At 35.8% G+C, this 14,352-nt stretch overlaps 1 protein-coding gene across 3 annotated transcripts in view; it reads right to left on the bottom strand.

The window, feature by feature from the left end:
* ZDHHC17 (zDHHC palmitoyltransferase 17) overlaps positions 1 to 14,352 on the bottom strand; it is a 92,592-nt gene that overhangs the window by 15,749 nt on the left and 62,491 nt on the right. For 2 of the 3 annotated variants that reach the window (XM_002752805.6, XM_054238641.2), the window contains 2 exons: positions 12,978 to 13,120; positions 11,517 to 11,617 (listed from right to left, as the gene is read on the bottom strand). The exons of the other annotated variant lie outside the window; for it this stretch is intronic. In XM_002752805.6, coding sequence (XP_002752851.5) covers positions 11,517 to 11,617; positions 12,978 to 13,120 — 244 coding nt within the window. The remainder of the gene's footprint in view (positions 1 to 11,516; positions 11,618 to 12,977; positions 13,121 to 14,352) is intronic. 3 annotated transcript variants of the gene reach the window in all.

The raw sequence follows: 14,352 nt of genomic DNA, 5'->3' as shown, positions 1-14,352 counted from the left end.
TGAGATCAAACAAAAACCATTACACAATATATGAAATAAAAATTTATAAAGATGAACACAAAGAGGATTAAAAAACTGACAATCAGTAAATGAGAAAGAAAAACCCAAAACAATAATTAGAGACAAAAACTGGACATGGTGGCATGCACCTGTAATTCTAGCTACTCAGGAAGCTGAAGCCAGAAGATCACTTAAGCCCAGCAGTTCAAGAAGAGCCTGGTCAACACTGTTAGACCTCCATCTCAAAAAATAATAATAATGATAATAATAAAGATTAGAGACAAAAGTATGAACATGGATGACTTTCAAAGATAATTCAACCCATGGATAATTTTATCTCAGAAGTAGTAAATACATTAAATAGAATTAAGAAACCCTAATAGAAAGTTTCAGATAAAATGAAAGAAAACCCTCATTTGTATAGATTACATATAGAATATACAAATATAACTTCCATTTTAAATATAGCATCCTGAAAAGATATACTGTATATTAAGAAAATCTGAGGGACAATGATTAACAACCTCTGAAACATACTGGTTTCTTTTTAATCTCAATGGTAATGTGCTCTTGAGTAAAAAAATTTTTAATAGAGAAGGAGGAAGAGGAGGCAGAAAAAAAAATTTTTTTTTAACAGAGACAGGGTCTTACTCTGTTGCTCAGACCAGAGTACAGTGTCATAATCATAGCTTACTGCAGTCTCGAACTCCTGGGCTCAAAGGCCTCATCCTCCTGAGTAGCTGGGACCACAGGGATACACCCTCAACCTCAGCTAATTTTTTTAACTTTTGTAGACCCCTGTCTCTACTAAAAATACAAAAATTAGCCAGGGGTGGTGGCACACGCCTATAATCCTAGCTACTTGGAAGTCTGAAGCACAAAAGTCACCTGAACCTGAGAGGCAGAGGTTGCCGTGAGCTGAGACTGCGCAACTGCACTCCAGCCTGGGTGACAGAGTAAAACTCTCAAAAAATAGTAAGAATAATTAAATATTTTTAAGTGTGTTGCTGAGCTGCTAGTAGAGTAAGAAAACCCCCTGGAGACCAGAGATGATAAATAAACATAAATCTAGAGGTAAAGTGGTTCAGAAATTTAGTGTCCACTCTTTCAAGATTTGTTTATCCCTATATGCTATTTGCAAGAAACATTTCTAAAATTAAAGGCCATAAATGATTTAAAGCAATATTAATTAAAATAGTCATCGCTAATGCTTTTTACCATGGGTCATTATATATTGATAAAAGGTTCAATTCATTGGAAAGTATTCTAAACTTTTACATACTTAATAATGAAACTCAAAAATACGTAAGGCAAAAAACTGACTGAACCACAAAGAGAAACTGCTAAATATGCCAACATAATAGAAGATTTTAACATAGTTCTCTCAATAAATGATGCTCCAAATAGGTAAAAATTTGGTGATGATATAGTGACTTGAGCAACCCAATTAAGAAGCTTAATCTTCATGGAATGAAGCTGAAGCAGCATATGAAATGTTACTTTTTAAACTTAAATGTTTCTAACAGAAAATATCAGTGAAAACTAAACAATCGAACAAGTTAAAAAAAAAACTAAACAAGCAGACAACAGGAAATAAATAAAACGTAAAGAAAGTGAAAATAGAATGGATTAACAAAACCTAAAGTTGTTACTTTGAAAAATCTAATAAAATACATTAACTAAAAAATAGCTCTAATTAATACTAGTAATGAGAGAGGGGGTACAGCAGCTAAGTAAATAAACAGAGAATGTGGCACATCTGAAAACAAAAGAGATGGACAAATCACTAAAATATATAAACAACTGAGTCAAATAAACTATATATTATAAAATTATTTAACATAAAGCAAACCCCAGATGAAAATAATTTTACAAAGTCTAATAAACATGTAGTCAATAATTTCAATCTAACCCAAACCCTTTCAAAGACATTTAAAAACAGTACCCATTTTGAGGCTATCATGTTGATATCAAAACATAACAAAGACAATCCAAAAAGATTATAATTTCATTCATAAATGTAAACACAAAACTAGTAAAAAATTTAATTCAGCAATGTATAGTAAAATAAGACATTTTGCCCATGTTTGTTTACTCCAGGTAGGCATAAGTAGTTCAACATTAGAAATAGTCTATTAATACATTATTTAATATAAAAGCATAAAGAAAAAACAATTCACAAAAAGTAAAAACAAAAGGGGAGTGAAGAAGGAGAGGTTATTCATCAAATCCAAGTAAACACTTTATAATATCACACTCAGTGGTAAAATACTAGCCCTTTAAAGTCAATCTGCTAAAGATCATACCCTTTAAAGTCAGGAACAAAACGAGGATACTCAATCTGTGTCTATTCCACAGTGCACTGAGATCCCAGCTAATATAATACAATCACTAAAGGAATTAAATGCTGGAAAGAAAAACAAAATTCAGTCTTTATACATAATGATTATCCCATATCATATATCCAAAATACCCCCAAATTATTAGAAATAATAAAAGGCTTTAGCAAAATTGTTGGCAATAACTAATAAGCTACATTTCTATAAACCAAACACAAATAGAAAATTTAATTTAAAATTCATAATTTAAAAAATTAAAATTCTTTAAAAAATAAATCTGAGATATAAACTTCTACATAAGAAATTATATGACTGGACCGGGTGTGGTGGCTCAAGCCTATAATCCCAGCACTTTGGGAGGCCAAGGCAGGTGGATCACGAGGTCATGAGATCAAGACCATCCTGGTCAACATGGTGAAACCCCGTCTCTACTAAAAATACAAAAAAATTAACTGGGCACGGTGGCGTGTGCCTGTAATCCCAGCTACTCAGGAGGCTGAGGCAGGAAAATTGCCTGAACACAGGAGACGGAGGTTGCGGTGAGCCAAGATCGCACCATTGCACTCCAGCCTGGGTAACAAGAGCGAAACTCCATCTCAAAAAAAAAGAAATTATATGACTTCACTAAAAAACATAAAAGGTCTAAGTAGCAAAATTACGTTCTCTAACTCTACAGTTCAAATAGAATTTCAATCAAAATGGCATAAGGCTGGCTGCACATGGTACTCACGCCTGTAATCCCATTACTTTGGGAGGCTGCAGCAGGTGTATCACTTGAGGTCACGAGTTTGATACCAGCTTGTCCAACACATGGTGAAACCCCGTTTCTACCAAAAATACAAAAATTAGCCAGGCATGGTGGTCTATGCCTAATCCCAGCTATTTTTCTTTATTTTGAAACGGAGTTTCTCTCGTTACCCAGGCTGGAGTGCAATGGCGTGATCTCAGCTCACCGCAACCTCCGCCTCCTGGGTTCAGGGAATTCTCCTGCCTCAGCCTCCCGAGCAGCTGGGACTATAGGCACGTGCCACCATGCCCAGCTAATTTTTGTATTTTTAGTAGAGACGGGGTTTCACCATGTTGACCAGGATGGTCTCGATCTCTTGACCTCGTGATCCACCCGCCTCGGCCTCCCAAAGTGCTGGGATTACAGGCATGAACAACCGCACCTGGCCCAATCCCAGCTATTTCTAAGGCTGAGATGGGAGAATTGCTTGAACTCAGGAGGTAGAGGTGCAGGGAGTCAAGATCACGTCACCGCACTCCAGCCTGGGCAACAAAGCAAGACTATCTTAAACAAACAAACAAAAAAGGCATAAGGCTTTTCATGGAACACAAAGACCTTTGCTAAAAAAATTTAAATGGAAGAGCAAAAGGCCAAAAAGAGCTAAGACATTCCTGAGAAATAGCAAACTTGGAAAAATTGCCCTGCTCAGATATAATTTAAAAACAAAGCTATAAAATTATACAGTGTTAATAAAGGCAAATAGATCAATAAACCGGAGAACCTAGGAAACTTGATGAATATCAAGGTTGAGACTGCAACTAGTGAAGAAAAGGTATGCTGGAACAATGATCTCTCTAATATGAGGAAGAAAGATACTGATCCCTCCCCTCACATCAGTCTTCATTTACAGTACTCAAATGCACAAAACTGAGAATGCAAATCATAGAATATCTTTAATGACCTCAGAGAAACTCTTGTGGGAAAAAAAGATATACAAAAATATTTACAGCAATATTGTTAGAATTCATGAAAAGTGGTGGGTGACTGGATACCTGAAGACAGACATTAAAAAGCTTAGAGGGTTTTGAAAGGGAAGTGGGAGAGAGACACAGAAAACAGAGAAGTCTTAACGAGTAACCTACAGAAAAAAATGCTTAAGAGGAAATGCATGGGAGAGAATTCCGTAAAATCTTGATTTTTTAAATATATGTAATCATCCCAGATTCTGCACACTGTTCATACCTTTCTTGAGTTTAAAGAAGCTCAATTTTGCTTAAAGCCAGGTTGAAAATAACTTATTTTCAGACATAAAATTTCTAGTAACCATTGTCAATATTTCAAAAGTGTTGTCAACACAATAAGCAGTTGACTATACTGGCTATGTCAGTGAATTTCAGAGTTGTTTAATTATAATTTAAAAAGCATAGTCAGTGCAAAATTATTTTAATTAAAAGGCAAAAAAACGGAAGAGAGGACTCAAGATGGCACTGTGAGAAGAACCCAGGATTGAAGCTCTCGGTTAATTCGCGGAGAGGGTGAGTCAGGGCCGCATTTCCAGACGGATCTTTGTTGCCCACAGAATGGGGAAATTCCCAGGTATAAAAGAGACGCAGGATGCCAGGCAGAGGTTTTGGCTGGTGCAGCCGGCAGCCGGCAGCCGGTGCAGCGGCAGCCCGGGCTGTAGCACAGCGGTGCTACACAGCGCTCCGCACAAAGCGCACTGGTCCAGGGGCCCTGTTGAACCAGTGACCTGAGACTTGAGAGGGCTGAACTTGAGACTGAATGGGACTTGGACAGTGAGCCGGCCCAGGAGATTCCAGGGACACAGCGTTTGGCGTAGCGCAGTGGGACAAACAAAACGGTGATTCCAAACGCTCCCAGTGGAGAGGTTCCCAGAGGGCGCAGCTCTGTGTGGGAGGGGCGTCCACCATTACCAAGGCAATCCGCCCCTACTGAGGTACATGCCCATTGCTGAGCAGCCTGCTGTTGCTGAGGCAACCCGCTACCACAGAGAGACTCCGCCGCAGGGTGTAGCCCGTGGTAGCAGGGCGGAGACCGCAGCAGAAGGGCAGAGCCTGCAGCAACAGGGCGAACCTCACACCAGCAGGGAGGAGCCTCGGCAGGCAAATAGTGACTACACTGCCTCCTAGTTGGGCAGGACAGCACAACGGACACTCAAAAATAAAGCCCCAATCCCCCCCTACAGAGCATCTGAGAAAAAAAGGGTTTTTTTATGAGTTCTGTTGCAGCAGAATTAAACATAGCAGCCTAACAGCCCTAAATGAACAACAGAGCTCACAGATCAGCACTTGAGCTCCTATAAAGTACAGACTGTCTCCTCAAGCAGCTCCCTGACCCGTCTATATCCAAAAGACTGACATTTGGCAGGCATCATTCTGGGACAAAGATAGCAGAAAAAGAAACTGGTAGCATCCCTCACTGTTCCGCAACTGCTATAGGTGCACCCCAGAAAAGCAGGGCCTGGAGTGGACCTCAGCAGTCGTACAGCGGAGGGACTAGACTGGTAGAAGAAAACCAAGTAACAGATGTGGAGAAAAAGGAACACTTTTACACTGTTGGTGGGAGTATAAATTAGTTCAACCATTGTGGAAGACAGTGTGGTGATTCCTCAAGGCCTTAGAAATAGAAATTCCATTTGACCCAGCAATCCCATTACTGGGTATATATCCAAAGGACTATAAATCATTCTGCTATAAGGACACATGCACACGAATGTTCATTGCAGCACTGTTTACAATAGCAAAGACCTGGAATCAACCCAAATGCCCATTGATGATAGACTGGATTGGGAAAATGTGGCACATATACACCATGGAATATTATGCAGCAATCAGAAATGATGAGTTCGTGTCGTTTGTAGGGACATGGATGAATCTGGAGAACATCATTCTCAGCAAACTGACACAAGAACAGAAAATGAAACACCACATATTCTCACTCATAGGCGGGTGATGAAAAATGAGAACACATGGATCCAGGGAGGGGAGTACTAAACACTGGGGTCTATTGGGGGGAAAAGGGGAGGGCCAGTGGGAGGGGGAGGTGGGAAGGGACAGCCTGGGGAGAAATGCCAAATGTGGGTGAAGGGGAGAAAGGAAGCAAAACACACTGCCATGTATGTACCTATGCAACTGTCTTGCATGTTCTGCACATGTACCCCCAAACCTAAAATGCAATAAAAATTTTTTTAAAAAAAGGCAAAAAAACAAATAAAATCAGTCATAAGTCCAATTCCTAGAGATAACCACTGTTAAAATGATACATATCACTTCCAGCTCTTTTTCTTTGTGCATTTTAAACTTCATTCTGCAATTTAGTATTTTTTCACTTATTAGATCTTAAATATGGGCCCATATCATTAAGGCAGGAAAGTATTTTAGTGGTTATGTAATACCAATTCCATAGGTAGTGTAACTGATAAAACTCTCCCTTATTTAGGCTGGCTATTCAGGTTGCTTTCATTTTTTTCCCTATAATAAATGATATGAAGAGAAACATCCTTGTAAATAAATCTTTGGTCTTACAACTGATTATTTACTGACATATGATTAAGAGATTAAAGGGTATTTTTAAAAATCGTTCTAGAGGCTAACAAACTGTTTTCCATGAAGGTTTAAAAACATAAAATTATATTCAGAGTATAATATAAGGACATTTGAAGATACACTGAATCAGGCCAAAAAGCTAAGTCCGACAACAAACTCTTAATAATTTCCCACCTATGTGACTTTGAGCAAGACATAACAACTTCTCAGGGCCTCAATATTCCCATCAGTTAGAAACAGTATTAAGATTTGTATATGTATGTATATATATATATATATATATTTTAATCTCAATTATTTTGAGAAGTAAAATAATGTATCTGAAAAACTATAAACAAAAAATCACCAAATAAATATGAAGTGTTTTATAGGGAAGTAATTATTCAAAGAACAGAACAGTAAGAATTTATTACAACAGATAGTTTACATCAATGTAAAATTCATTATCACCATAAAAACACCTATTAAGTAAGTTAATAAGCTGGGTATCATATTACCTAAGAAACCAAAATAAAATTTATAAAGTTGATCCTCACACCCACTTGATAAAATTTGTAACACCAAAATCAATATTAGTGGTAATTTTTTAGTCACTCAATAGTCATGAACAACACAGTAAAAAATGTGAGTCACCCAATGCACACATTCTCAGCTGAGGCTAAGCAAAGCAACATTCTGTCTTCTTGTTTTAGTTCTCATAACTATAAACAAGTGTCCTTTACATGGTCTATATAGGGCTACATTTTTGTGCTTTCTGTTGATTTTGCTGTTTAAAAGGACCTTCAAGCACAGTGCTGAAGTGCTATCATGCTCTTAAGCACAAGGAGGCTGTGATGTGCTTTACAGAAAAAAATCCTATAATAGATAAGCTTCATTCAGGAATAAGCTATAGTGCTACTGGCCGTAAGTTCAAGATTAATGAATCAACAATACATATTAAATAAGATTTTTAAAAAAGAAATACATGCAAAACAAGGTTATGTAGTGATCAGTTGATACCAATACTGTTGTGACCAGAGTCATGTGGGAACCTAACACTGTATTTCTCTTAGGAACAATGGTTCAGTATTTTCTATTTCAGTGCTTGCAGCAACTTTACAGAACTACTGTGAATAATGGAAAACAACAGTGATTCTATTTTTCAAAACTAGTATAAATCAGTGTTAATTACATAGTTAGCCATGAGTTGCACGAGACATGGTCAAAGCAACAGAAAAGAGCCTGAGGTCATCAGAAGTGATCCTGGACAACTGCTGCTATTTTATCTTAAGGTACCTGAATCATCACTGTGTATTATGAGCCTGTGGCTATTTCCTGTCTAAGCTCCTTTGTGCCTCCATTATAACTTACTCGTGCTCTTTTCTGTTCCCTTCCCTAGAGGTTTCTTAAGCTTCTCACACTGGCTTTAGAAGTATAAAACTGGGAGAAAAACACAGTTGCAAAATCATAGAGGACCTAGAAATACAGTTTTTTTATAACACAAAGTATAGGTTTTCCTTTGCATAAGCGGAATTTAAAGTAATTTGTGATTTTACCACACATTTCATGAGTATCATTTACACATACACAAATGTTCAAACAAAAGAAACTGTTGGCCAGGCATGGGTTCACACCTATAATCCCAGCACCTTCGGAGGCTGAGGCAAGAGAACCACTTGAGCCCGGGAGTTTGAGATTAGCATGGGCAACATGGCAAAACTCAGTCTCTACAAAAAATACAAAAATTATCTAGGCATGGTGGTGTGTTCCTGTAGTCCCAGCTACTCAGGAGGCTGAGGTGGGAGGACCACCTGAGCCTGGGAGGTTGAGGCTGCAGTGAGACGTGATTATGCCATTACACTATAGTCTGGGTGTGACTGAGTGAGACCGTGTCTCAAAAAAACCCCACAAAAACCCAAAAACAAAAGGAATTGTGAATCCACATTTAAAATAACTTTAGATATAACTTAGATTTTAGAAGTCATCAGAAATGGTAATGTGCACCTTTAAAAAAAAACACACTTTAAAAAAAAAATAATAAAAAAATAAAAATAAAAAAAAAAACACACTTTTTACATTTCGGGTATGTCCTCAGGTGTTCATCTTCTCAAGAACTTGGAGACAGTGCTACTATCATCTCTCCTTTATAGACGTGTAAGAATAAAACTTGATATTCTCATACAGCATTTTTATTTGAAAAATTAAGATGCAATGTATTGAATGTATTTACAAAATGAAATCTGTATCAATCTATTTTAAAGGCAGAATTATTCAAATAGGGTAAGCTAAATAGACTTGATTGTTCTGGTCCTCCCTTCAAAATCAGCCTCTCCTAGTTTCAATTTCTAACTTTAGCTATTTTATACTATTTCCCAAGCTTTAGCTATTTCATACTAAATCTGAATAAAGGAAAAAATTGAAAGTTTACTATGTAATACTCTCTAGCATTAATTTTTCATTATTTGGTAAGTTACTGATTTTCCTGCTTCTTGCCACTTACACATAACAGGAGTACAGAAACAGTTTAACATTATTTTGAGATCTGAATCTCAGTTTTTTTTCTTGAACATAACTTTTAATGTCCAATTTAGGAAACATAAAGTTAGAAAATATGTCTGGAATACTAAAGTCATTTCAGAGGTCAATGCTTTTTATAAGTTTAAAATAAATGAGGTAATGAAAACAAACAGATCTATTTTACTCATACTAAGTGTTCCAATATGGCAATTCTAAAACTTAATAAATCCTTGAGGAATAATTTTTAAGACAAAGTATAATACAAGGCCAGAATTTGCTAGTGAAACTGTCATATGGAAGAATTTCAACAGATACTTACACTAAGAAAATATTTAAAAGTACTACTCTTTCTGAAAGCAATTACATAATGCAGTAAAAATATAAGAATCAGCAATGTAGTTACAATTCTGTGCCTTAGGTCTCAAAAATAAAATAAGCACATTTTGTGTTTCAACCAAGACACAAGGCGACTTAATAAAAATAATACAGTATTATGATAAGCAAGGTTGTGAAGTGAAACCAGGTATGAATAACTAAGATTGTTTAGAATAGTTACAAGTCACCAAAAATTGCATACCATTTAAAACATATACTTTTGGTAGTAATGTTTTAAAAAATATTTAATTAACATTTAAGAAACATGTGCCTTTATTATAGTAAGTCAGTCTATCTTGCTGACTGAACTTTTTCTATGTAAAAATATCAGAAATTGACATTGGCTTTATTTCTTTATTGGCACACAGGCATAATTATAATTTCGATTATATTAGTTTAAAAAGTATATTAGTAAGCCTTGGTGGTGCATGCCTGTAGTCCCAGCTACTTGGAAAGCTGAGGCAGTAGGATTGCTGGAGCCCAGGAGTTCAAGCTGCAGTGAGCCATAGTTGTGCCACTGTACTCCAACCTAGCAACAGAAGATCTCGTATCTCAAACATAAAAATAAAAAAAAATTTAAATAGGGAAAGTATACTACACTGACAATTTGCTGAAGATAGCAAATGTGTGAAAATACAGCATTAAATGCTTTTCATAAAGGCAAAAGAGATGAAACACCTTTTCATGAAGGCAAAAGAGATGAAGAGGGAAGATTAACTCTTATTTGTCTCAACAAAATAAGTAGTGGTATTAAAAAATATTTAGAGAAAATAGCTTGATACCAAAACGTAAAAATCAACATTTGGTAGAAAGTCTTAGAATAGGTTTAGTTAGACAAATACATGTTTCACAATCCCAACTTGATCAGAGACTAGCTACAGAGCCTAAATGCTTCTCAACTACAAAATCGAGATAACTGGCTTGAATGGTAGAGTTCATTTTCTCCCCCCTTTGAGATGGAGTCTCACTCTGTCATCCAGGCTGGAGTGCAGTGGTGCCATCTCAGCTCACTGCAACTTCCACTTCCTGGGTTCAAGAGATTCTTCTGCATCAGCCTCCCAAGTAGCTGGGACTACAAGTGTGCGCTACCACGCCCAGCTAATTTTTGTTATTTTAATAGACATGGGGTTTTACCATACTGGCCAATCTGGTCTTGAACTCATGACCTCATGATCCACCTGCCTGGGCCTCCCAAAGTGCTCGGCTTACAAGCCTGAGCCACCATAAATGGCTGCTAGTTCTATTTTTAGTTCTTTGACAAATCTCCATACTGCTTTCCATTGAGGTTATTCTCATTTACATTCCCACCAACAGTGTTCTTTTTTCTCCACATCCTTGACACCGTGTTGCTTTTTGACCTTTTAAAAACAGCTATTCTGACTGGTGTGAGATTGTGGTTTTAATTTGCATTTCTCTAATGATTAGTGATGTTTAACATTTTTTCATGTTTGGCCACTTGCACGCCTTTGGAGAAAAGTCTGTTTGTGTCCTTTATCCATTTTTTTTAAATTAGGTTGCTTGTTTTTCTCTCCATTATACAATATATCCATATAACAAACCTTCACATGTAACCCCTGAATCTATAAAAATAAAAAATACAGAAAAAAAGGGGGAAGAAAGGGGTAACAATACTAACTTATTAGATGTGGATTAAATGAATAGTCAAAAAGTGCCTTTTAAACACTCAAAAATGATAGCCATTATTATTTATATGCTGTTATTAAAGATAGCTTTCAAAAGCAACCTATCAAATATAAAATATTAAAAAATATTATTTATATTAGTACTTATTTTTCTAGGAACACTATTTTAACGTATTATGAATGAGTAGTTCAGTTTCCTGCTTCTTGCCACTTACACATAACAGGAGTACAGAAAACAGTTTTTTTAACATTATTTTGAGATCTGAATCTGAGTTTTTTTTCTTGAACATAACTTTTAATGTCCAATTTAGGAAACATCAAATAACAAACAAAATTTGTTTTAGGTATGATCTTTATAACCAAAGGATATCATTCCAAAACCAGAAGAACCATGTCACATACATCCAGAATTTGGTTGCCAAATATATTCCAAGGGGCAATGCACTATGCATTGAATGATCGAAAAAGGATCTGTAAAACACAAGTTTTACAACACATGAGCTCTATATTTCATTGTAAAAATGAGTATTTATTTAAATGAAAATGCACACATTTTTTATTGTAAGCATTGGTTTCACTAGAATCCAGAGTTCATGATGCTAAAATATCATGACTATTTTCACAGTCATCAATAAAAATTAGTTCACAGCTGAAGGACTCAGCAAGATTCTGAAGTTCCTTTTAATTCCCCCAAATTTAAATTATATTCCATATTCTTTTCAATATCAGAATTTTAGTGCACTCTTATTTTCTTAAAGTCAATAACTGACTTTAGTATATATAGTGGCTATCATCCAAAATATTATTCACCAAAGATGTGTTATAATTTTGACAAATGAATACAAACCAAGCTTCACATTTTTCTCTGTTTCATCATTATTTCTCCTTAACCTATATACTCCAGCAAAAGTTGGAGCACATCTTTTCAAGTAGAATGAACTGGCTAACTTAGTGAAACTGAAGGGTTGTGTTTATAATACTTAAAATTGGGAAAAATAAACATTAGTACATTTTACTAAACATAAACAGAATCAACTATCCATATAGGCAGGAAGCCTTAGTGACTTCCTATTTATACCTCTTGGAGCTCCTAGAACTACTAAAATGAGATTAATTAACTAGAATTAAGTCACTCAGCATATTGTAATACTAGTCTAATTCTCATCTCTCTGTGAATTATTTTCAGAATTCTTTTCTGAAAAGCAAGTGAAAATAAGATACTAAAGAAATGGAAATTAGATGGGAAGTTCTTGATCACAGACACCTATCTAGGTTTGTTGGGTAGGGCAACTTTAGAGCAATGAGACCTACAAATAAGAAGAAAATGAAATGATCATGATGTTTAAAGAAAAAAGAGGAAGAAAATAATCTTAAAAACTAAGCCTACTTCATAACTATGCTTAGATGTTACCTTGCTACTAAAAATACAACTTCTTCCTTGCTTATTGCTTATGCCTTATTTTCTATAGGAAAAAATAATTCCCATAGAAAGGTGAGCTCAAGTATTATAATTACCTAGAAATTAACAATATGTATGTTATATTTAGAGTTCAACAGACTCAAATTTGCTTTTACTAAAATATTTCAAATATTTCTCAATAAATATTTTAGTGTTAAAATTATATGCTAGGCTTTAATCAGTAAAGCACCTTTGAATCATTTTAACAAGGCTAAAAAATCTGATTTCACATATAGATATCTAAATTCTTTAAATAAAGATCAAATGTACAACATAAATGCAGAATTCTAAACATACAAAACAATTTTATATGAGTACAAATTATATTATTTCATGTACAATTTAAAATACTGTTAAAAACAACACACTTACTTTGAAAGAAACTGTACTGTAGCCCAAACACCACCATACATTAGCCCTTTAATGAGCCAAGAATCAATATTTAGGTCTGCTATAAACCCAACCAGCCAAATAACCAGGAAAGGTGTTCCTAGCATTACTTTCTGCCGAAATTCCTGTACAGAAACAAATAATTAGAAAGTTTTTGCATGTTTCAAGTAATCTCAATCTGAACCACTGTTACGTTTATGAAGGCATGCAACAGCAGGTGAAATTCATTATTCAAATTTGCATACTATGTACAGGTACAATTCAAGGTGTTAAGAGTCTGTCTTCTGGAGACAGGCATTAAACGATTTTAAATAACTTTGCCAAAATTGTGGAAAATAAGAATAGAAGTTACAGGAGTGGGTTCTATATGGTCAAATACTGAAGAAAGTACCACCTGCTTAACACATAAACTGGCTAGCCAACAGTTTATGAAAAATACCACTCCTTCTTAACAGAGGCACTGATAACCAGACAGACAAAGACAACTAGGATGACTGATAGTATAAGAATTATATCACATAAGAAAACCTGAAGATGCATGCCTGGAGAAGACACTTCAAATGATAAACAGTATACTAAAATCTTAAAATCATTTAAAGAATAAAATCAAACAATCCATAAGCTCCTAGAGTCCACTAAATGAGGAGATGTGTCTCTGAACAAAGATTCAATATTCTAAAGGTATTTCCATTTCATTTCTGTACTGGTCTGGTTGTTAGAAAGTCCATACTTGTAAGTATAAAACCTACATAACTCCTCATAACATCTATCACAATTGTATCTTTATAGCAACCAAAGTAAGCCTCTTTCATATAAGAGCCCTTCACAGACTTACAGCCAGTTATCAAGTCTCTCTTCAGTTACCTTAGGTCAAAAAACTATATAAGATATTCAAGGCAGGGCACAGTGGCTCATGCCTTTAATCCCAACACTTTGGGAAGACTAGGCAGGAGAATCACTTGAGTCCAGGAGTTGTAGGCCAGCCTGGGCAACATGGCAAAAACATGTCTCTACAAAAAAGACAAAAATTAGCTGGGCATGGTGGCATGTATCTAAACTGTAGTCCCAGTTACTTGGGAGCCCGAGGTGGGAGGATCACCTGAGCCCAGGGAGGTCAAGGGTCAAGGCTGCAGTGAGCTATGATCAGGCCACTGTACTTCAGCCTGGACAACAAAATGAAACCCTGTCATACACACACCCTCCCCCTGCAAAAAAAAAAAAAAGACAGCTGTAATCTAACAAAGCAGAGTTTATAAACACTGCTTTCCTTATTGAATATCTTTCTAAAGGCTAAGATTATATTACACACTTTTAGCATCCTTTTCATTCTACTGGCTTCCACTGAAAAAAGTAGGTT

The sequence above is a fragment of the Callithrix jacchus genome, chromosome 9 (genome assembly GCF_049354715.1).
Source record: "Callithrix jacchus isolate 240 chromosome 9, calJac240_pri, whole genome shotgun sequence".
Classification (NCBI taxonomy): domain Eukaryota; kingdom Metazoa; phylum Chordata; class Mammalia; order Primates; family Cebidae; genus Callithrix; species Callithrix jacchus.
Note: the sequence above shows the minus strand (reverse complement) of the source record. Positions and strands in the feature narration are given on the sequence as shown.